We start from the raw sequence: 22857 nt of genomic DNA on the forward strand, positions 1-22857 counted from the left end.
CCTGGAGTTTTTAAGTCTTTGGACTGGATTCAGCTTTGAGGCCAGTAAGAGCTGAATCTGAGACATAAATCTGGCACTGTTGGTGACTACATTTTCTGCCAAATGAAGAAAGCCAGCCTCTACTGAGAGAATAAAGCCAACCCACCAAAAGAAGCCAAAAGAAGAAAGAAGTAGACAACAACAGCAAAGGGCTCTGGCTGTGTTTCAGACACTGGCTTTTCTTCTCTGTGACCCAGCTATACCAGGCCTTTCAGCAGCTTGACTATTCAACTTCTTAAGCTCAATTAAAAAATCAAATCCATTTAAAAAAAATCAAATAAAATAGATTTTTCCTATTAATAAATTTCCCATTATGTTTACACTGGCTCATATTGGGTTTTCCATCACTTACAGCCACATATCTTCTCTCATATAGTGGAAAATTAAATGTAAAAGATATCCACACACAGGCACCACGCCTGCTCACGGCCTCTGTGCCGCTCTGCTCCCACATGTCCTGCAGACCGAGCGATACATGGAGTCTCTGACTGCTGTTTTCCAGATTCATGGTGAGAAGGATGGTTAATACCTACAAATGCTCTTCCAAGACTGAGTACCTAACCTTCATGAAGACAGAACCGGCTACCTTCACAAAGAACCAGATGGACCTGTGACTCTGATGTCATGATGAAGAAATTGGGCCTCAACTGTGACGGGCAGCTAGATTTCCAAGAATTTCTTAATCTAATTAGCAGCCTGGTAGAACCTGCCATGACTCTTTTACCCATTCCCAGCAGTATATCCAAGGAGACCTGGGAGCCAGCCTCTGACCCAGCCCCTTTCCTTTCCAGCCTCCAGATCATCATCTCCTCAGACCACACATACTCTGAGCCCAGAGCACCCACTATCCCATGCAGGCCCCTCCTGCAGCTAGTAATAAAACATTATCAGTTTCTAAACACACATAAACATAAGCTATCCACATATAAAAGAATAAAGGTATACCCTTCTCTTTACCTCACACCACATATAGAGATTAAATCAAAACCTAAGAACTAATACTATAAAACTCTTAAAAGAAAACACAGGGGGAAAGCTTCATGACAGGATTTGTTAATGATTTCTTAAATACGACACTGCCAGCGCTGTGTCGCCAACACCTTCCATGCTCCAGACTACCCTCTGGCAGTCAGTGCACGTCATAGCAAGCAGTCAAACTCCTGGACTCTCAGTCAAATGACCACCAGAGAGTACAATTTGCATATTAGGCTTTTATATAGGACTACAGGCCCAGTGCATGAAATTCGTGCAGGGGGCAGGGGGCGTCCATCAGCCCAGCATGTGCCCTCTTGCAATCCTGGGCCTCTTGGGTAGGGTCCCTAGGCCTGGCCAGCAATCAGGGCCTATCAGGGCTGTCCTTCCCTGGTTTCCAGCAGCTGGCCCCACCCTTGCCACTGCCACTGCTTGCCATTTGTGCAGCGCTGCCTCCTTTGCTGTGACAGATGTGAGGTGCGATCACTGACTGGCCTGGGCTTCCCTCTGTGGGGCAATCGCTGGCTGGCCCCACATACCCTCCACAGCCGCCGGCCAGTTAGCCTAGACCCCCTCTGTGGCTGCTGGCCTGGTGGCCTGGGCCTCCCTCTGCGGGGCGATCAATTGTGGAGACCCCCATTGATTGCCCCACAGAGGGTGGTCTCAGCCTCTCTCTGTGGGGCGATCATAGAGTGATGGCAGGGCCCCTCCGACCAATCACATTGCATCCACCTTGCCTGGCCTGGCACCAGTGCATGTCATAGCATGATCATTGGGAAAGTTGTCCAGATAGCTGTCTGCTGTTTGGTCGTTTGGTTGATTTGCATATTACGCTTTTATTATTATAGATATCTATGTAGTATTTTTTGTTTATTCATCTGTTGATGGACATTTCGGTTGTTTCTGCCTTTTGGCTCTTCTATATAATAAAGCCTAATAGGCAAACTGTTCCTTCAGTATGTCATTTGACAAAGAGACCAGGAATTCAACTGCTCGTTATGACATTTACTGACCACCAGCGGTGGCATGGTACATGGCGGGCGTTGGCAACATGGCACCCCGATGGGGGCTGCAACCTCTCACTGGCTACCTGAGGGCAGGGGTGATGGGGGCGGAGGTGCAGTGAGAGTGTGGGGTGTCTGCCGAGCTGGCTCTCGTTCCCCCTGCTAGCCTCCCCTGGGACTCCAGGGCTCGAGCACCGGGGAAGGCCCTGTGCTCAGGTACCAGGCGCCCGCCCACACCCATGTGGTGTCTTCCAGGTGAGCCTGGCTGCAGTTGTTGGACCACAGGGCTGGTCGGGCTCCCCATGGGTTCATGCAGGAGCCCGTCTGCAAGGCCAGCCCGGAAAAAGTGCGCTGCCCACCCAACTTCCGTGCGGCGCCACTGAGCAGCCCAGAGGCCCACGCTGCGCCCTGTCCCACGGCATCGCTGCACTCACTGCATCTCCACATAGGGACTCAAGCGCCGTGACTCAGGTGGAGGGGGCGCATGAGAGCCCAGTGGCCAAGGTGCTGCCCACAGCCCAGAGGTCAGCTGGGACCTGCCCTTCCACACCAGACGCTCGCACTTCAATTGCGGCCAGACCTAGGGACTGCACCACGCATGATTTTCGTGCACCGGGCCTCTAGTAATAATAATAATGTATAATTTCACATATGAGCTACCCAGAGCAGACAAATTCAAAAAAACAGAAAGTAGGATTGCTGGGGCTGAAGGAAGAAGAAAAGGGGAAGTTGTTATTTAATAGGTACAAAGTTTCAGTTTTTCAAGATGGTTAAGTTCTTGAGATTAGTTGTATAACAGTATTAATATACTTAACGTGGCTGAAGTGTACACTTAAAAATGATCATAGGCAAATTTAATGTTAGGTGTATTCTATCACATTTTTTAAAAGTTAACTTTTTTAAAAATGGATTACTACAAGTGATATTAGATTTGTTTTTTAAAGGGACAGGCTTCATCCTCAACTGCTATACTTTACCAATGGCAGATGCTGAAATAGACAGATGATAAGAAGAAATAAAAGGAGTTAAGTATTTATGCCTAAAAAACCTAGGAGAAGAAAACCAAACAAACATCTATGGACAGAAAGATAAACAAAGCTAATATCTATTCTCATTTCTTAAATGCCAGTTCCCAATTTTTGCCTGTCAAAAGGTACACTATACCTAAAATGTAAATGGGATTATGCATATATAGTATCAGCTTCCTAGTCTATACTCAAAGAATATATGGGACAATTCATTGCTACTTAGGATGTGATAGGCATAACAATGTGGTTTCTAGGCAACTGCAGATCTTTCAGAAGAATATTTTCAGCCCTAGCTGGTTTGGCTCAGTGGATAGAGCGTTAGTGTGTGGATTGAAAGGTCCTGGGTTCGATTCTGGTCAAGGGCACTGAACTCTTCCTCTCTTAGAGAGAGCTCTTAGAGAGAGAAGAAGGGAGAGGGATAGAGTTAAAAGCATTGATGAGACAGAAACATCTCATTGCAGGCTCAATCCTCGGCTCCAGTTGGGGTACCAGTTGATGTGCGTCTCTCACATCATGTTTCTCCCCCTCCCTTCCTCTCTCTCTCTAAAAACCAATGGAAATATGTCCTTGTGTGAGGATTAACAACAAAAAACAAAAGAATATTTTAGGTATGTTCAAGGAAACAGAAATTTTGTTCTGAAATTTGATAACTTCTTGATCTCCACTGGTGGATACGCAGGAGGCAGCCAATCAATGATTCTCTCTCCTTCTCTCTCTCTCTCTCTCCCTTCCCCTCTGAGATCAATAAAAATATATATTTTTTAAATGATAACTTCTGTTTTACTTCTAAATATTATATTCTTCAAGAGAACTATATAACACCTTCACAGTATTAGATTCAACTAAGCAGCTAAATCTGCCTGATTTGCCTATATTTTATATACATAGTAGAGGCCCAATGCACAAAATTCACGCAAGAAGCTCGGCCCTCACAGCCGCGGCGGCTTGCCTTGGCCCTTATAGCAGCCTCTGCTTCGTCCAGAAGGACGTCCAGAAGGTCATTTGGCTGTCTGGTCTAATTAGCATATTATGCTTTTGTTATTATAGATAAAATGATGAAATAAACATTTACCTCATTTTACTAACAGCTACACAATTGAAATGGCTACAAAAAATAATTTGGAAATAAAACCAATCAAAGCATTATGAGAGAAGAAAGAAATTAACTATGTGATCTATCTATACAGCCAATCCCATTTAACAACCAAATTATGTTTTTTAACTATTTAAACAATATTGTCTTAAGGTTTTTTATTGGAAAGCTGGCTATCAAAATATTTAACATAATTGATTAGAAGCTACTTTATTTTGTAAGAACTTTATGTTTGTCTGGCCCATGTGGTTCAGTTAATTGAGTGACCTCAGAGAGGTCACCGGTTCAATTCCCAATCAGGGCACATGCCTGGGTTGCAGGCTTGATCACCAGTTGGGGGCAGGCAGAAGGCAGCCAATCGATGGTTCTGTTTCATCATTGTTTCTAACTCTCTCTTTCTCTCCCTTCCTCTCTCTCTAAAAAAATCAATATAAACATATTTATTCTTTTAAAAGAGCTTTATGTTTTACTTGTTAGGTTCTGCTTCATCATTTAACCTAAGAAAACATACACAACAATCAGGAATAGGCTTTGCAATTCTTGATGCGGTGATGGACTTGAGTGTCTTTGCTAGTAAAGTGGTAGAGTTCACTGAATCATTCCACAAAAGTTTACTGTTGGATGCTTACTACAAGGCACAGAAATACCATGGTGACAAAGATCATCAAATTATTGTGAAAATTAAATGAGACAGTGGCAGATATAAACTGAAGATGACAATCAAAACCCAGTTGTTGCAAATGTAGATAAAAAGACAGCTAAATTAGGGAGAGGTGGGGGAGATAAGAGATCAACCAAAGGACTTATATGCATGCATATATGAATAACCAATGAATGCGAAATATTGGGGAGTGAGGGCATATATGGGAGTGGGGGGGGGCAATGATAAGCTATGTACATATATAATACCTTAATTAAAAAAATAAAAAAGACAGCTTTAATACTCTAATAACTATATGAAATCCAATCTAAACACATCATAAAGTTATAACTATATGACATTAAAGAAAAGTATAGTTGTATGGCATTAAAAGAAAGGTTCTCTAATTATCATGTTGTTTCCTCAAGAAAAAATATCTAACTGAGTTAGAAGAATATTAGAGGCAAAAACCAGAGAGAAGTAAAGTAACATTAGGCCATTCCTAACTCCAATTTTAGAATAGGTTATAGGTATAGGAATAATGAAAGTAAAAAATAATATTTCTTAATTCTCAATTAAAAACTGAACACTTTCTAAATGAGGCTTTAAAACACCCAGAAGTATTCTTAATATCCCTTACGAAGAAAATTAAAATAAATAAGGCTTCTTGAAAAGTTCATTGCCCAGTCAGTGTGGCTCAGTAGTTGAGCATGGACTTATGAACCAGGAGGTCACAATTTGATTCCCAGTTAGGGCTTATGCCAATTTCTGGGCTTGGTCCCCAGTATAGGGCACACAGGAAGCAGATGATTATCTCTTATCACTGATGTTTCTTCCTTTTTTTTTTTTTTTTAAATATATTCTATTGATCTTACACAGAGAGGAATTAAGAGAGATAGAGAGTTAGAAACGTTGATGAGAGAGAGTCATCGCTCAGCTGCCTCTTGCACACACCCCCACTGGGGATTTGCCCACAACCAAGGTACGTGCCCTTGACCGGAATCGAACCCGGGACCCTTCAGTCCGCAGGCCGACGCTCTATCCACTGAGCCAAACCGGTCTCAGCATCACTGATGTTTCTATCTCTTTCTCCCTCTCCCTTCCTCTCACAAATCAAGGGGAAAAAAATAAATTAATTAATTTAAAAAAATATATATATATATATATATTTAAAAGCTCATTTTACTTTCACTCCTGAGAAAAACATTTTCTTAAAAGAAAGGATTTCTAAAGTATTAACAATTTTTAATCTGTTTTTATCTTTATGGAAAACATACTAGACCTAAATTTATGGAGAACATTATTTAATCAATTTCTAAAATTGTTACATTATAAACAGATGAGTTAGTTAGAAAGAGTATGTTATGAAGTTTTTAGATACCTTATTCTTTCCCATAGTAAAATATTTTAGACATCCAAAAAATGTCTCTGTGATACTAGTCACCAATTGTAGGGGAAAAATCCTCTTGAGTAGAGGATTATTCATTGTTCCTATGCTGAGAGGCATATAAAAATACCAAGAGTTGAGGCTATGCAGCAGGATTTGAATTTAGCTAGCTGTATCTTCACCTCTCTGTAACTCAATTTCCTAATATATAAAACAATACTGACATACATTAAACTAAAAAGTTTTGGCACAGCCAAGCAAATCATCAACAAACCAAAAACACAATCTACTGATTGGGAGAAAAAATTCAACAATGATATATATATGGTAAGAGGATAATCCCTAAAATTTAAAAGAACTCTTAAAACTCCCTATCAAACAACAACAACAAAACAATACAATTAAAAATGGACAGAGGACCTAAATAGACACATCTCCAAAGAGGACAGAGAGGACAGAGAGATAGCCAATAGACTAATGAAAAGACTAGTGACCCAGTGCACAGATACGTGCACATTGAAAGGAAATTAATTAGAAGGTGGCCAGCGGGGCAGGACTGGGTGAGACTGCCTGGACAAGCCCTGGAGCCACCCTCCCACGGTCACTCCCCGGCCAGCCACACTGGGGTGGCTCCGTAGATTGAAAGGCCACGGCTCGAAAGGCATCTGCGGAGTGAGCAGGGTCCCTCCGGTAGGTGGGGGACCTTGGCCTGGCCTGCTGGGAGTGGGCGAAATCAGCTCTTCAACATCCTCCAAGCGGTCCTGGAGTGCAAGAGGGCAGTCTACAAGTTGCTGTCATTAGGATGTGGAAGGCAAACGCAAGTGTGCAGTAAACCAGATCTGGGGCCGACAGTGCCCAGCAACAACATAACCCACAGTCGAAGGTGAAATTCAGCGGCCCCATGAGGAATTGGCTCCCTCCTCTCTAGTTTCAGGATGCGTCACCCGAGAACTACTGCTGCCAAGTCACTGCAGCTCCGCAGCTCTTGCATTGAGCACCTGCCCCCTGGTGGTCAGTGCGCATCATAGCTACCAGTCAGACGGAGGGAGGGACACTTAGCATATTAGCCTTTTATATAATATATAGATGCTCAACATCATTAATTAAAGCAGGGGTCTTCAAACTACGGCCCGCGGGCCACATGCGGCCCGCAGAGGAGTCTGATCCGGCCCACCAGGATTTTTGGGCAGTGAGCGCAGCCGAGGTGTTACAGTAGGAATTAGTAGTTCATATAGTCCGGCCCTCCAACTCTCTGAGGGACCGTGATCTGGCCCCCACTTTAAAAAGTTTGAGGACCCCTGAATTAAAGGAATGCAAATTAAACCACAATGAGATATCACCTCACACTCAACAAGGGTTGGTGAGGATGCAGACCAAAACAACAATGCGGTACCATCTCACACCTGTCAGAATGGCTATCATCAACAAATCAACAAATGGCAAGTGCTGGCAAGGATGCGAAGAAAAAGGAACCCTCATGCACTGCTGGTGAGAATGCAGACTAGTGCAGCCACTGTGGAGAACAGTATGGAGTTACCTCAAGAAACTAAAAATGGAACTCCCATTTGACCCAGGGGTCCCACTTCTAAGAATATATCCCAAGAAACTAAAAATACCAATCAGAAAACATATATGAACTCCTATGTTCATAGCAGCACAATTTACAGTAGCTAAGATTTAGAAAAAGCCTAAGTGCCCATCAGCAGATGAGTGGATTAAAAAAACTGGTACATCTACACAATGGAATACAACGCTGATGTAAAAAAGGAATTCTTACCATTTGCAACAGCATGGATGAAACTGGAGAGCATTATGCTAAGCGAAATTACCCAGAAAAAGATAAATATCACATGATCTCACTCATTTATGGAATATAATAAACAACATAAACTGATGAACAAAAACAGATCCAGAGACAGAGAAGCATAGATCAGACTGTCAAACCTCAGAGGAAAGGTAGGGGAGGGTGGGGATAAAGGGAAGAAATCAACCAAAGGACTTGTATGCATGCATATAAACCTAACCAACTTACACCGTACACAAAAATAAACTAAAAATGCATAAAGGGCTTAAACATAAGATGGGAAACCATAACAATATTAGAGGAATTCACAGGCAGCAAAATCTCAGACACATGCTCTGGGTTCTTCTGAATCTAAAGAGAGTGGCACAGAAACAGAAAATTCTGATAAAGAGGCATGAAAAAGTAAAGGCTAAATAGAAAACAGAGACTGGTATTGTTTGGATTATTTTGTATCTAAGCCTATCCCTAGATAAATGGAAAAGCTTTTAGTAGAACAATCATCTCATCACAATGAATGATGTATCATTGACCCTTGAACAATGGAGGTTTGAACTGTAAGGGTTAACTGAAAAAAGTCATATAAGTAAACTGGCAAAATAAATGATCAACTGTGTATGACACAAATGCTAGTACAGATAGAAAGCAGTACTTGGTCAAAGGTACAGAATATGGGCAGAAATCCTAATTTTTGAACTAAACTAAGTACTAGATTTACAGATAACTCAATTATTTTACTCATTCAATTTATATTCACTCAGCTCTAGAGATACCATCTATGTTGCCAGGCTTGGCAAGGGTACAGAAGTGAACAACACATAAAAAGCTACCTGGAAAGGGGGATTTAAGAGGGCGGCAGAGAAAGTGGATACTATACTCACCTCCTCCCAGAACCAACCTGGAATTACACTAAATTATAGAACAATCATCCTGAATAACCACCTGGAGAAGTCTTATAACCAAAGATTTACAGAAGAAACCACATCCAGACTGTAGGAAGGGTGGAGACACAAAAAGGGCTGGCCCTGCTCCTACAAGCAGCTGCTGAAGTTCCTGAGGGCTACCTCAGCTGCAGAGGGTCCTCCTGAGAACCATGAGTCTAAACCCCAAGCTCAGCTCCTCAGCCCAGAACACCAGAGGTACTCACATAATATCAGGCTGTGAAAAGCAACGGGATTTCCTTCTACCAGGAAAAGGCAGGATTTGCTGGAGAAAGGCACCCTCTTTAAATGGCCATTGCAAAAAATCTCATTTGTAACCACTCACCCTGGAGGGAGGGCACAGTGGACTAGAGTTGCGTGAGGACAATCTGAGGTTTGTGTCCCATACCACAGGCGCCATCTCTCTTGTGTGGAGTACTCTCCTCCAGGTGGTACTGGGGGAAGGGGGATCTTAAACTGTGAAGTATAAGCCCTGAGGGATGCAGCCAGAGGCTCTTTCAGTGATTGAACCTGACAGACAGACAGCAGGCAGAGGCGGATAGAGCCAGATCTCATCAGGGTGCCTTGGGACTTTTGCTGACCTGTCCCCAGGTCCCATGCTGCTAAAAGCCAGCCTTGGTGCACAGAAGAGGCAGGCACAAACTATGGATCACAGTAATTCCAAACAGGTTGTCAAGGGCCAGTAACAGGCCAAGTCTTACGTTGGTCTGCACCACAGTCCCTCCCAAGAGGGCAAGAACCAACACACCGGTGTCAATGACTAGCTTTGGACAACATCAAAGCAAAATCCAAAAATTTCACAAGCAGCATAGCCAAAGGGAGATCTCAGCAGGCACCAGACCTTGCTGAGGTGAATTCTGACTCCTATGGTCAGCATCTGCACAATAGCTCACACAGCACAGTCAGGGTTGAACCTCACAGTCAGCCAACCTGAGGTTTGATTCCACATAGGAATGGGCCAATAGCAATAATGACTCAATTACAACAGGAGGACCCACATAACCCACCACATAGACATTCCTGGAGCTTCCAGCTCAGGTGATCACGGAGACTGCACCACTGGACCCTTCAGGACACCTATTACATAAGGCCACCCCATCAAGACTGGGAGTCATGGCAGATCTATCTAATACCTGGTACACAGAAACAAACACAAAGAGGCAGCAGACACTGGGAGACAAACAGACCCCAAATGAAGGAACAGAAAAAAATCTCCAGAAATTTGAAGGAATCATGCTACCTGATGACAAACTTTACAAGGACACAGTAATCAAAACCATATGGTGCTGGCATAAAAACAGACATTTAGATCAACGGAATAGAGAGCCCAGAAATAAAACCACGCCTGATAGTCAATTAATACTTGACAAAAGAGGCAAAAACATACAATGGGATAAATATAGTCTATTCAATATAAGGTGATGGGAATAGTGGATTCATGAAAGAAAGAAAAAATGAAAGAAAGGAAGGAAGGAAGGAAGGAAGGAAGGAAGGAAGGAAGGAAGGAAGGAAGGAAGGAAGGAAGGAGAGAGAAAGAAAGAAAGAAAGAAAGAAAGAAAGAAAGAAAGAAAGAAAGAAAGAAACTAGACCACTCTTTTATACCATACACAGAATAAACTCAAAATAAAATACTTAAATATGAAACTCAAAAACCATAAAAATCCTAGAAGAAAACATAGGCAGTAAAATCTTGGACATTTCTCATAGCAATATTTATAGTAATATATCTCCTTAGGCAAGTAAAACAAAAAGAAAAATAAACAAATGGGACTACATCAAACTAAAAAGTTTTTGCACAGCAAAGGAAACCATCAATAAAATGAAAAGACATCTCACTGAATGGGAGAACATATTTGCCAACGATACATCTGGTAAGGGAATAAAGAACTTATAAAACTCAATACCAAAAAACAAGTAATCCAATTTAAATGGACAAAAGACCTAATGGACACTTTTCCAAAGAGGACATTCAGATGCCCAATAGACATATGAAAAAATGCTCCATGTCACTAATCACTAGAGAAATGCAAATTGAAAACCCAATGAAATATCACCTCATACCTGTCAAAATGGCTATCATCAATAAATCAGCAAACAAGTGTTGGTAAGGATGTGGAGAAAAGGGAAACCTAGTGCACTGTTGGTGGAAAAGTAGATTGGTGCAGGCACTGTGAAAAGTAGTATGAAGATACCTCAAAATTTTTAAAAATAGAACTACCGTATGACCCAGCACTTCCACTTACGGGAATTTATCCAAAGAAACATGAAACACTAATTTCAAAGAATATATGCACCCCTATGTTCACTGCAGTGTTATTTACAACAGCCAAGATTTGGAAGTAGCCCAAATCTTGAAAGTATCCCATCAATAGATGAGTGGATAAAATAGCTATGGTACATGATGAAATACCACTTGGCCATAAAAAAAGAAGGAACTCTTACCCTTTGAGACAGCATGGATGAACCTAGAGAGCATTATGCTAAGTGAAATAAGCAAGTCAGAGAAAGACAAGTAGCATAGGATTTCACTCATAATGTGGAATCTAATGAGCAAAATGAATTATCAAGTAAAATAGTGGCAGACTCATAGACAGAGAGCAGGTTGGCAGCTATCGGGAGTGGGAGGGTGAAGAGGTGAAGGGAATGAGGCAAAGAAGAATTTAAAAAAGAGAAAAAAATAAAAAAATAAAGGTATTTGGAGAGATTTCTGCTCTCGTTAAGAGTAGCTTTTAAAATTTCTATCGTCCAGTCTATTTCTCTTCTAGTATACCACACTGTCACACATTTAAACCAGAAAGACACAATCTGGGTTGGCAGTAGGGAATATAACTTCACATAACAATCTTTACGATAGCACTTAATACCATAATTATTTTTACTAAAAAATAAAATACCTATGTATACAGAAATTTTTTTAACTTAAAAATTTTAGATAATCTCTGCCATACAAATACAATAAATTTATTAAAGGAATGACTGAGTTCAGTTTTTATGTCTGCAAAAATAACACTTTATTAAGTTATCTTAAATCAGTTTATCATCAATCAAAATGGACATGACTCAATTGTGTATAGCTATGTCTTTAAACATAATTAGGTGCTTTATTTTCTATTTATTATCATCCTCAAACCACTACCAAAAATCAAGGTAAAATTAAACCAAAGCCATCAAAATAGACAAGTAGATGAGAAGAAAATAAACTGGGAATACAAAAGCTGAAAAACTTTAATATCTTGTAATACAGGGTGGGGCAAAAGTTCGTTTACAATTGTTTGTGTGGAAAATAATACAAGAATAAATAATAATACAAGAGTAAACTCTGAGTTTCCCATACTCACAATTGTAAACCTTTTGCCCCACCTTGTATGTTTAAAATATAAATGTTTAACATTCTAAATATTTAGGAGGAAAAACAGCTACCTACTATGAAAGAAATTGTCCTCTGTGTAGCATAAACAGGAGGGAGTTAACCAAAAGAATTTTTTCCATTAAAGAAGAGGAAATAAACAAGGCAAACCTCTTCCCTTTGGACAAAAAAAAAAAAAAAAAAAAAAAAAAAAAAAAAAAAAAAAAAAAGGGTGAAAATCACTTATCTAGAGCATCTGAGCATAATAAACTCTACTTTCTCACTGTAAAATTCTATTTTTCATATAATTGCAGATTCTAACCACCTCTGCTTCAGTGAAGTGGTGTTCAAATATTTTTTTGCAAGTAAATGAAAATTATAATGATTGTTATCAGTCACAAAACAGAGAGAAAGGCAAACAAAATTTGTCATTTGATTAGAGTCCTGTTACTTTGGTAAAAGCTTGGCCATCCTGAAACCCTGAAGCCTGAGTTAGTATTCTGGACAGTTAAAGATTCCAGACTGCTGAAATTTTACCTTCTAAATTACCGATTTTTTATTTTATAAATTGTTGTAAGATTCTCTATTGAAGTATTCTTTGCTTAAAAACAAATGTTTTGCTGAAACCGGTTTGGCTCAGTGGATAGAGCATCATCCTACGGACTGAAAGGTCCCAGGTTCGATTCCAGTCAAGGGCATGTACCTTGGTTGCAGGCACATCCCCAGTAGCGGGTGTGCAGAAGGCAGCTGATCAATGTTTCTAACTATCTATACCTATCCCTTCCTCTCTGTAAAAAATCATTAAAATATATTTAAAAAACAAAACAAAAACAAATGTTTTAAACTAGAAAAATAATACACAATTGTTTAAAAGACTTCAATAATTGAAAAGTGTAAATAAAAAAAGTTTCTTCCCTTACCATCCCCCCTCTGATTTCCCAGGGGGTAACTGCTATAAAACAATTTGGGTGTATCCTTCTATACTTCTCGAGAATACATACAAATTTTATACATAATCTGTATTCAAAAACTAGAGTAAGCAAGCAGATTTACTATACTTCAGTTCCACAACTTGCTTTTTATACTAATAGATTACTAGTAAATAGCCTTTTAAGTTTAAATATATTAGTATACCTGATTTATTTAAATTGCATATTCCACAGTATTTTTCATCATTCCCTTACTGACAGGTACTTTAGACTGGAAACTCTTTTTAATCTGTTTTTAATAATATTTTAATATTTTTTATTGTCATTTCACACTGCCATCACTGTATTGCCGAAAGTATTTCTTCTCTTGACTTCTATTGAAAAAGTTGGAATCCAAAGAACTTACTGTGCTAGAACTGAGATCAAATTTAAAATTAAATGTGGAAAACTTTTTGTTGTTCACATGTGAGTACAATTTTGATTGCTATTTTAACTTTTCAGAGGTCCTTAATGCTTCTAGATTCTTGAGGGGTGAAGTTCCAAGACCGTAACTTTTGGACAGGTGAAATATCATCACTATTATTATTAATATACTAATAGGCTCTCTGTTTATATCTCAAATGGGAAATACCTGCTTTAAAAAAAAAACAACAACACAGAGGAAGCTAATGGATGAAGTAATTAATATGATGCCACTCTTTCAGTAAATGTCCTAATAGTATGTGCATCATTATAAAAACATATACATATATAAAAGGCTAACATGCTAAATGTCCCTCCTACCATCCAACCACTCTCTACTTGTCAAATTGTGGTCCAACAATGATCTTCTGCTAAAACAAAATCTTGAAATTAATTCCATTTCTTTTAAGACTAAAATTTTCCGTTTAAAACTTTTATCTTCTGGCACATATTCCAAAAATCAGTAATATATATGATTTCTGACAGAAAGAAACTCAGCTAAGCACATTCAATTTCCAAGTCATAGAAATTTAAAAAAAAAAAAAAAAACCCACAAGAGACTAAAGAAATTTTCAATGCTTCAGAAAGATTACTAATAAAGCAAAAAACTACAAAGGGATAAAACAGTAAATAGAACTTATACCAGAAATTTTTCTTTTTACTGGCATTTTGCTTCCTGGCTTTAGGATTTTAAGTATTTTTTGGAAAGAAGCTACTTATGATTTAGTTAAATTGGTAATTAAAACAAGCCAGTTACCTAATTCAATCTACTTCAATGAAAAACAGAATTTAACTTCTGGTATATCACATTTACCTAATATCCAACTATTTTTATTTTATTTATTTTTTGTTAATCCTCATCTGAGGATATTTTTTTCCGTTGATTTTTAGAGAGAGTGGAAGGGAGTAGGGTTGGGAGAGAGAGTGAGAGATAGAAACATGAATATGAGAGAGACATCAATTGGTTGCCTCCAACACATGCCCCAGTTGGGACCGAATCTACAATCCAGAGACGTGTCCTTGACTGGGAATCAAATCCGTGACACTTCGGTGAGTGGGCCAACACTCTAACCACTTGAACCACATCAGCCAGGGCACACCCAACTATTGTCACATGTAATTTCACTTCTGAGAATTGAAAACATTTTTAACTTACCTCAATTGTTTCGCGTAGTTCTGTTCAATTTCTATCCTCTCTTTAACAAATTTGGCATATCTTTCCAAGAAGTCAATTCCCCATTGTGTATGCTTGTCTAAGTTGTCGAACTGATCCTAGAAAAGAAAGGTAACAGCACAGTAAAAAATCTAAATTTATCCACAGATGCTTTAACTAGCTTTTAATATTCATCCAGAGAAGCAATGAAGTAAAAGAGGGAAAACCTAGGCTCTTCTGTGGGTCCCCACCCACCACATCCTTTAGAACCTACACAAAAATAGGTCCCTCAGCATGAATCAGGCTCCTTTATGGCTGAAGGCCTTTACACATGTGGTTCTCCCTACTGCAACACCCTCTCCTAGTCACCTTTTAGCACTCTTATTCCTCTGTTGAGCATCAGTTCAGATACTCTATGCTCCAGAAAATGGCCCTAAACTCATGGACTGGAATAAGGGGCCTTTGCCTGGATCCCAAGGCTCACTAAAAATTCCTTTATTTTTCACTTGACATACTATATCGAGGATAAGAACCATGTATTACTCAACTCTGCGTTACCAAGGAATTAGCACTATGGCTTGCCTGCTACCACAGCAGGCACTCAATGAAAATTAGCTGAACAGAATTAAATTATTATCTGGGTTCATATTCTGGGCTCTGTACTCATCAGATGTCTGACCTTGGGCAAGTTACCAAGGCTGTTTGAACTTTTCCCATCTTTTTTTTTTTTTAAATATATTTTATTGATTTTTTGCAGAGAGGAAAGGAGAGGGATAGAGAGTTAGAAACATCGATGAGAAAGAATCATCGATCAGCTGCCTCTTGCACACCCTCTACTGGGGATGTGCCCGCAACCCAGGTACATGCTCTTGACCGGAATCGAACCCGGGACCCTTAGTCTGCAGACCGAAGCTCTATCCACTGAGCCAAACCAGTTTCGGCTGAACTTTTTCCATCTTAATATGGGAGTCCCATCACCAACCTCAACAAGAGTATAGTGATGCCATTAAATATTCTGAAATGTAGTACACTCAATACTAATACTATACTAATAAATCTTACAAGGCACTTTCAAATCTCAAAAAAATATTCCCTTCTACCTGTTGCCTAGGAAACCATCATTTCCTATCCCTTGAGAATAATCTCCAAATTAATAATGTGGTGCTGTCTCCTTCAGCCACAATGCAAGTTTACAATGCTGATAAAAGATTCAAATATCATTTCTTTCTATATTCTAGTTTTTCTTTCCTAAATCACCCATGGTTTAATCACATTTGTTATTTACGCATGAATTATTTTTTCCCTATCCTTATTTTCTTAAACCATTTTAAAATTCCACCCGTAAAAGTAAATGCTCTCTAAACAGCAGTGATACAATTTATCTGTCTATTACAGTTTGGTATTACCAACTCTAATTCTATTCTTTCATACAATTTTTTCAATGTCACTTGCTTCCTAAGTAGACTTGAAAATAGCAAGAGGGTGCACTGCTCAGTAAACTTAATATGGAATTCTCTTTCAAATTTAAAAACACCCAGCAAAAAACAGTGTGTGTGTGTGTGTGTGTGTGGGGGGGGGGGGGGGAATTGTTTGAACTTGAAATAATCATCCTTCATTTTTCTGAAATGTTTAGTTTCTTACTAATCATCTTCCTCATCAAATTTTATATTATACTTCTCTATCTTCTAGATGAAATCTCCAAATTTATTATAACCCTCTCCCCTATCAGTAAAAAATATGAACAAATACTTCTATTATAAGTATACTAGAGGCCTGGTGCATGACATTTGTGCACTAAGAGGGCAGGGGGAAGTCTCTCAGTCTGGCTTGCACCCTCTGACAGTCCAGGACCTCTCGGGGGATATCTGCCTAACCCAGCATGCGGACATCCCCCAAGGGGTCCTTAGCACTGCCATGGAGGCAAGAGAGGCTCGTTCTTTGGTACTGAGAGACACAACCTTGATTCACCATTCCAATTATCACTGTATCTTAAAGATTATTTTTATAATAGTAATCATAATTTTTAAAAATATGCTATAATAGTCTCTGGACTTCTGGCTTTAATTTTCTTTAATTATCTATAAGTAAGTGAATAAATTGCAACCATAAAAAAAATTTTTTTTAATTCCAGTCAACATATGCTTTCTTCATGTGTTTGTTTTTTTTTCTTTTCATAAAACACTGCCATTTACTGTTGAGAATATTCTTTTTAAAAAATGCATATATCTTTAATGATTTTAGAGAAGGGAGAGGGAGACAGAGAGAATCATTGATTGGTTGCCTTCTGCACACCCCACATTGGGGACTTAGCATGCAACCCAGGTGTGTGCCCTGACCAGGAATTGAACCATAAACTCCTGATTCATAGATTGAAGCTCAACCAGCCAGCAATACCAACCAGGTGAGAATATTCTTCAACACAACTTTCCTTTAGTGATTCACAGGAAGCTCTAAATATACTTCATTACTGAAACAGAATCTAGCAATTATTATAAGGTAAGAGGTTAGAAACATCTGTACTTTAATCAAACAGTATAGCAACTTTCCAACATAATTTTCCCTAAAAGAAATTTCTTTAGGGGTGTTATCAATGAGACTTCTAATAATCTTTGTTGAGAACATTAATTTGTCACCATGTTGTTTTACATATATCATTATTTTTACAACAAAAGAGCAAGTGTATTTTTTTTAATTCTTTATTGTTTAAAGTATTACATAAGTCTCCTTTTTCCCCCATTGACCTCTCCCCAGCCACTCCAACCCCTCAACACATGCCCTCACCCCACTACTGTCTGTGTCCATTGGCTATGCTCATATGCATGCATACAAGTCCTTTGGCTGAACTTATTCCCTCACACCACCCCCCTTCCCTCATAGTTTGAACAGTCTGTTGGATGCTTCTATGACTCTGGTTCTACTTTTGTTCATCAGTTTATGTTGTTCATGATATTCCACAAATGAGCTAGATCATATGATATTTATCTTTCTCTGATTGACTTATTTCATTTAGCATAATACAGTTCCATACATGTGGCTATAAATAGTAATAATTCCTTTTTTTTAATAGCAGCATAGTATTCCATTGTATAGATGTACCACAGGTTTTTAATCCACTCATCTGTTGATGGGCAATTCCAAATCTTAGCAATGGTGAATTGTGCTGCTATGAACATAGGGGTGCATATATGGTGTTTCTGATGGGTGTTTCTGTTTTCTTGGGATATATTCCTAGAAGTGGGGTCCCTGGGTCAAATGGAAGTTCCATTTTTAATTTTTTGATGAAACGCCATACTGTTTTCTACAGTGGCTGCACCAGTGGAACCCAGCAGTGCAAGAGGGTTCCTTTTTCTCTGCATCCTTTCCAGCACGTGTTTATTGATTTGTTGACAAACTTGTCGTTTGCTGATTTCTGACAGGTGTGAGATGGTACCTCATCACTATTTTGATTTGCATCTCTTGGATAATTAGTGACTTTGAGCATGTTTTTATGTGTCTCTTGGCCTTCTGTATGTCCGTGTTTCAAAAAGTGTCTATTTTGGTTCTTTGCCCATGTTTTTTATTGGATTGTTTATCTTCCTTTAAGTGTATTTATTTCTAACAACATGCTGTCTTTCACCAAGCTGGAAAATTCAAGAGGATTACAGCACACTCATGTTCATAACAGCATTATTCACAATAAACAAAAGGTGAAAGCAGCTGATGTGTTCATCAACAGATGAATGAACAAAATATGGTATATAGATAATAAACTATTACTCAACCTTGAAAAGAATATTCTGACACATGCTACCACATGGATGAACTTTGAAGACATTATGGTAAGTGAAATAATCACAGAGGCTAAATACTGTATGATTCCATTCATATGAACTACCTAAAGTAGTCAAAAGCACCTAGAGACAGAAAGTAAGAAGTTGGAAATCTCAGAGGGAAGGCAAAGAGAGTGGGTGGGTGGAAAGTAATCAACCAAAGACCTTGTATTGCATATATGCATAGTCCACCTACACAGACAAAAGGATGGCGCTAGAGGGGGTCAATGGAGGGAAAAGGGAGACATATGTAACACTTTCAACAATAAAGAATAGTTTTTTTTAATATATTTTATTGACTTTTTTTTACAGAGAGGAAAGGAGAGGAATAGAGAGCCAGAAACATCAATGAGAGAGAAACATCGACCAGCTGTCTTCTGCACACGCCCCACTGGGGATGTGCCTGCAACCAAGGTACATGCCCCTGACCGGAATCAAACCTGGGACCTTTCAGTCCGCAGGCTGACGCTCTATCCACTGAGCCAAACCAGTTTCGGCAAGAATTATTTTAAAAAAAAAGAAGAATACAGCCGGGACCGGTTTGGCTCAATGGATAGAGCGTCGGCTTGGGGACTGAAGGGTCCCGGGTTCCATTCCGGTCAAGGGCATGTGCCTTGGTTGCGGGCATATCCCCAGTAGGGGGTGTGCAAGAGGCAGCTGATCGATGACTCTCTCTCATCGATGTTTCTAACTATCTCTCTCCCTTCCTCTCTGTATAAAATCAATAAAATATATATTAAAAAAAAAAGAAGAAGAAGAAGAAGAATACAGTAAAAGCTGGTCCCAAGGGCTGAAGGGAGAACGAGTTGCTGTTTAATACAGCGGTCAGCACAGGACCTCACAGACCACCAGTGGTCCATAGACCACGGGTTGACTACCGCTAGTTTAATGGGTAGAATTTCCATTTGTTAAGATGAAAAAGTTCTGAAGATGCATGGTGATGAGGACTGCTCAAAACCATGAATATACTTAATGCCACTGAACAGTACACTTAAAATGGTTTTATGTTATCTATATTTACCACAATAAAGGGGGATGCTCCCAAACATTAATAAAATCAGTGAAATTTAATATATTATTATCACATGATTTTAAACATCACTAAAAAACTGCAGATGCATGTTCTAAATATTATTTTTAAAACTCTCGCAAACTATAATGGCTTCATATTACTATTATCTGATATCATAAGACACAAAATATATTCAGGGCAAACTTCATTACTAATAGTAACAGATCAGTGGCCATATTTTAAATTACTTCTTAATTTCCTGAGGGAAGTCCACCTCTAAATGATCATACAGCCACTGTATTTCTTTTCTTTATTAACAAACATTGTTTATATTTTCTCAAACACATTAAGATGAGAAGCATCAGGCTTGCCATTTCTTATTATTTGCCTAGGTGCACATTATATTTAATCAGTGATATCTTTACAGGAAAATTTAAGTCAAACACAAGACTCCAGTGTCAATTCATATGTAAAATACTAGTAAAGTGGAACATTTCTCATTTTTAGATAACATACATAAATCAAAGTTCTAAGCTCTTTTATCCTCTGATTTCAATGGATCACCTTATGTGCTCTCCTTTTAAGATGCCTCCTAGGCCGGTGTGGCTCAGTAGTTGAGCATCTACCTATGAACCAGGAAGTCACAGTTCATTTCCCAGTCAGGACACATGCCTGTGCTGCGGACTCAATCCCCAGTGTGGGCATGTGGGAGGCAGCTGATTGATGATTCTCTCTCATTGATATTTCTATCTCTCTTTCCCTTCCACTCTGAAATCAATAAAAATATGTTTTAAAAAATTAAAAATTAAAAATAATATAAGACTGAAAAAAATGAATAGTTACTGGGGAGCTTTGATAAAAGGAACAAATTAAAAATATCAAAGCTAGAAATTGGCTAATACAAACACACCCTTAATTCTTAAATTCCCAGCCTTTCTTTAGTGGGTATACCATTAGTGATCAAAATGACATCTCCAGTAGAATGAGAGAAGATGCCTGGATAAGGAGGAAGTTTTTTTTACCATCACAAAATAAAGCAGAAAGCTCTTAAATAAAAAATGAGAATCATTAAAACCTTAGGTATTCAAAGGTAATAGACTCCAATCCCTTTAGTTTCAAAGCCTGAAATCATATTTCTCCCTACTTTGTGCCAGCCAATACTTTGGACTGTGGAAATGTCAGAGAAGACTCAAGACAAACTAAAGTAAAACGAAGCAATATTCTGAAAAGATCTATGGATTATAAATAAGTGAGCACGTTAGGTCGTCAAAATAGGCAACTTATCCTTACCCTATTCTCTCTGCCTTTTGCACTACTCCTATTTCTATGGAATGATTCTAGATTACTGTCTATGTCCAGCTTCTTCCGTTTCATTGCCTTATTTATTCCCTCAGTTCTTTTTCCAGCTCAGTCATTGTAACCACAGTTTCTGTGAAATATATCTCCCATTTTATCGTTTCATATTTAAGAAAGTTCTTATTTTCTGTTTCCTTTAGAATTATTTTTTTAAATCTGTAAAGTGTTTAAAGTTATTTTACCTTACTCATTTGGGGACACAAGAAAAACATTTTAAATTAAAACTGGCATTTTTTTTGGAGATCCAAGATGGCTGCGCCCAGGTGAAGACCTAGCCGCAGCCGCACACAACAATTTTAATAAAATACAACTAAAATATAAAACGGACATTGCCCAGAACTACAGGAAGGTTGACTGACTGGAAATTCTACAGCGAGAAGCAAGGAGAAAACCAGAAGGAGGCTCGGAGGAGCTGGAAAAGACCAAGGTACGGAGACGCGGCGAGCGGAGAGGACGGAGCCGGAGAGGAGGGGGAGGAGGAGTGCCTGGCGGGCGTTCCCTAGCGGAAAGGAGATAAAACTCCGACTGTGCTAGGCCCCCGACTGCTCTGAACCCCAGTTCCCCAGACCCCGGGGACCCAGGCTCAGCCATAGGGAGCCGGGCTGTAAGGCGGGACCCCGGGGAAGCGGCGGCGAAAGGAGGTCCCAGCGGCTCGCACACTGCGCGCAGAGAAGGGACGGTCGGCTGTGCCGCGGGATTGCCCTGGCTGGAAGGAGACTGGGGCTCCAGACTGCTCTGAACGCCACCTCCAACTCCACTTCCAACTGAACTGAACCCCAATATCGGGCTCATTGGGGGAGAGCATATAGACTGTTTGGCAGCAGGCGAAAATCGAGGGCACCTTTCTCTCAGAGGCGCCGGCAGCGAGCACTGAAGGACCCGCATAGGGCGGGGCTGACGGAACCCAAAGCTGCAGGCTCCACCCTGAAACCCCGTCCCATCTGTAACTGCGAAATGCGACAACAAAATAGATCACAAACGAAAGAAATGGAGGACAAAAAGCATCTGGATATAGAGTTCAAATCTACGCTTATAAGGTTTTTCAAGAACTTCCTAGAAAAGATGGATAAGGCCTATGAGGATATGAAAAGAGATCAACTAGAATTAATAAGGAGTCAACAAGAAATGATAAGGGATCAACAAGAAATAAAGAATACATTGTCTGAAATAAAAAATATTTTACAGGAGGATCCAAGATGGCTGCGCCCAGGTGAAGACCTAGCCGCAGCCGCACACAACAATTTCAATAAAATACAACTAAAATATAAAATGGACATTGCCCAGAACTACAGGAAGGTTGACTGACTGGAAATTCTACAGCGAGAAGCAAGGACAAAACCAGAAGGAGGCGCGGAGGAGCTGGAAAAGCCCAAGGTACGGAGACACGCAGCGCGCGGAGAGGACGGAGCCGGAGAGGAGGGAGGCCGAGTGCCTGGCGGGCGTTCCCTAGCGGGAAGGAGATAAAACTCCAACTGTGCTAGGCCCCCAACTGCTCTGAACCCCAGTTCCCCAGACCCCGGAGACCAAGGCTCATCCATAGGGAACCGGGCTGTAAGGCGGGACCCCCGGGGAAGCCGCGGCGAAAGGAGGTCCCGGCGGCACACACACTGCCCCCAGAGAAGGGACCGTCCGCTGTGCCGCGGGATTGCCCTGGCCGGAAGGAGACTGGGGCTCCAGACTGCTGTGGACGCCACCTCCAACTCCACTTCCAACTGAACTGAACCCCAATACTGGGCTCATTGGGGGAGAGCACATAGACTGTTTGGCAGCAGGCGAAAATCGAGGGCACCTTTCTCTCAGAGGCGCCGGCAGCGAGCACTGAAGGACCCGCATAGGGCGGGGCTGACGGAACCCAAAGCTGCAGGCTCCACCCTGAAACCTCGCC

At 40.1% G+C, this 22857-nt stretch overlaps 1 protein-coding gene across 4 annotated transcripts in view; it reads right to left on the bottom strand.

Moving 5' to 3' along the window:
* FNBP1L (formin binding protein 1 like) overlaps positions 1-22857 on the bottom strand; it is a 117549-nt gene that overhangs the window by 46944 nt on the left and 47748 nt on the right. For all 4 annotated transcript variants that reach the window (XR_014794068.1, XM_084873431.1, XM_084873430.1 and 1 more), the window contains exon 2: positions 14799-14914. Coding sequence is in view for 3 of the 4 variants with exons in the window: in XM_084873431.1 (XP_084729557.1) it covers positions 14799-14914 (116 nt within the window). In the remaining variant the exon portion in view is untranslated. The remainder of the gene's footprint in view (positions 1-14798; positions 14915-22857) is intronic.

Source organism: Pipistrellus hanaki (genome assembly GCF_964339955.1).
Source record: "Pipistrellus hanaki genome assembly, chromosome: 2".
NCBI classification, from domain to species: Eukaryota; Metazoa; Chordata; class Mammalia; order Chiroptera; family Vespertilionidae; genus Pipistrellus; species Pipistrellus hanaki.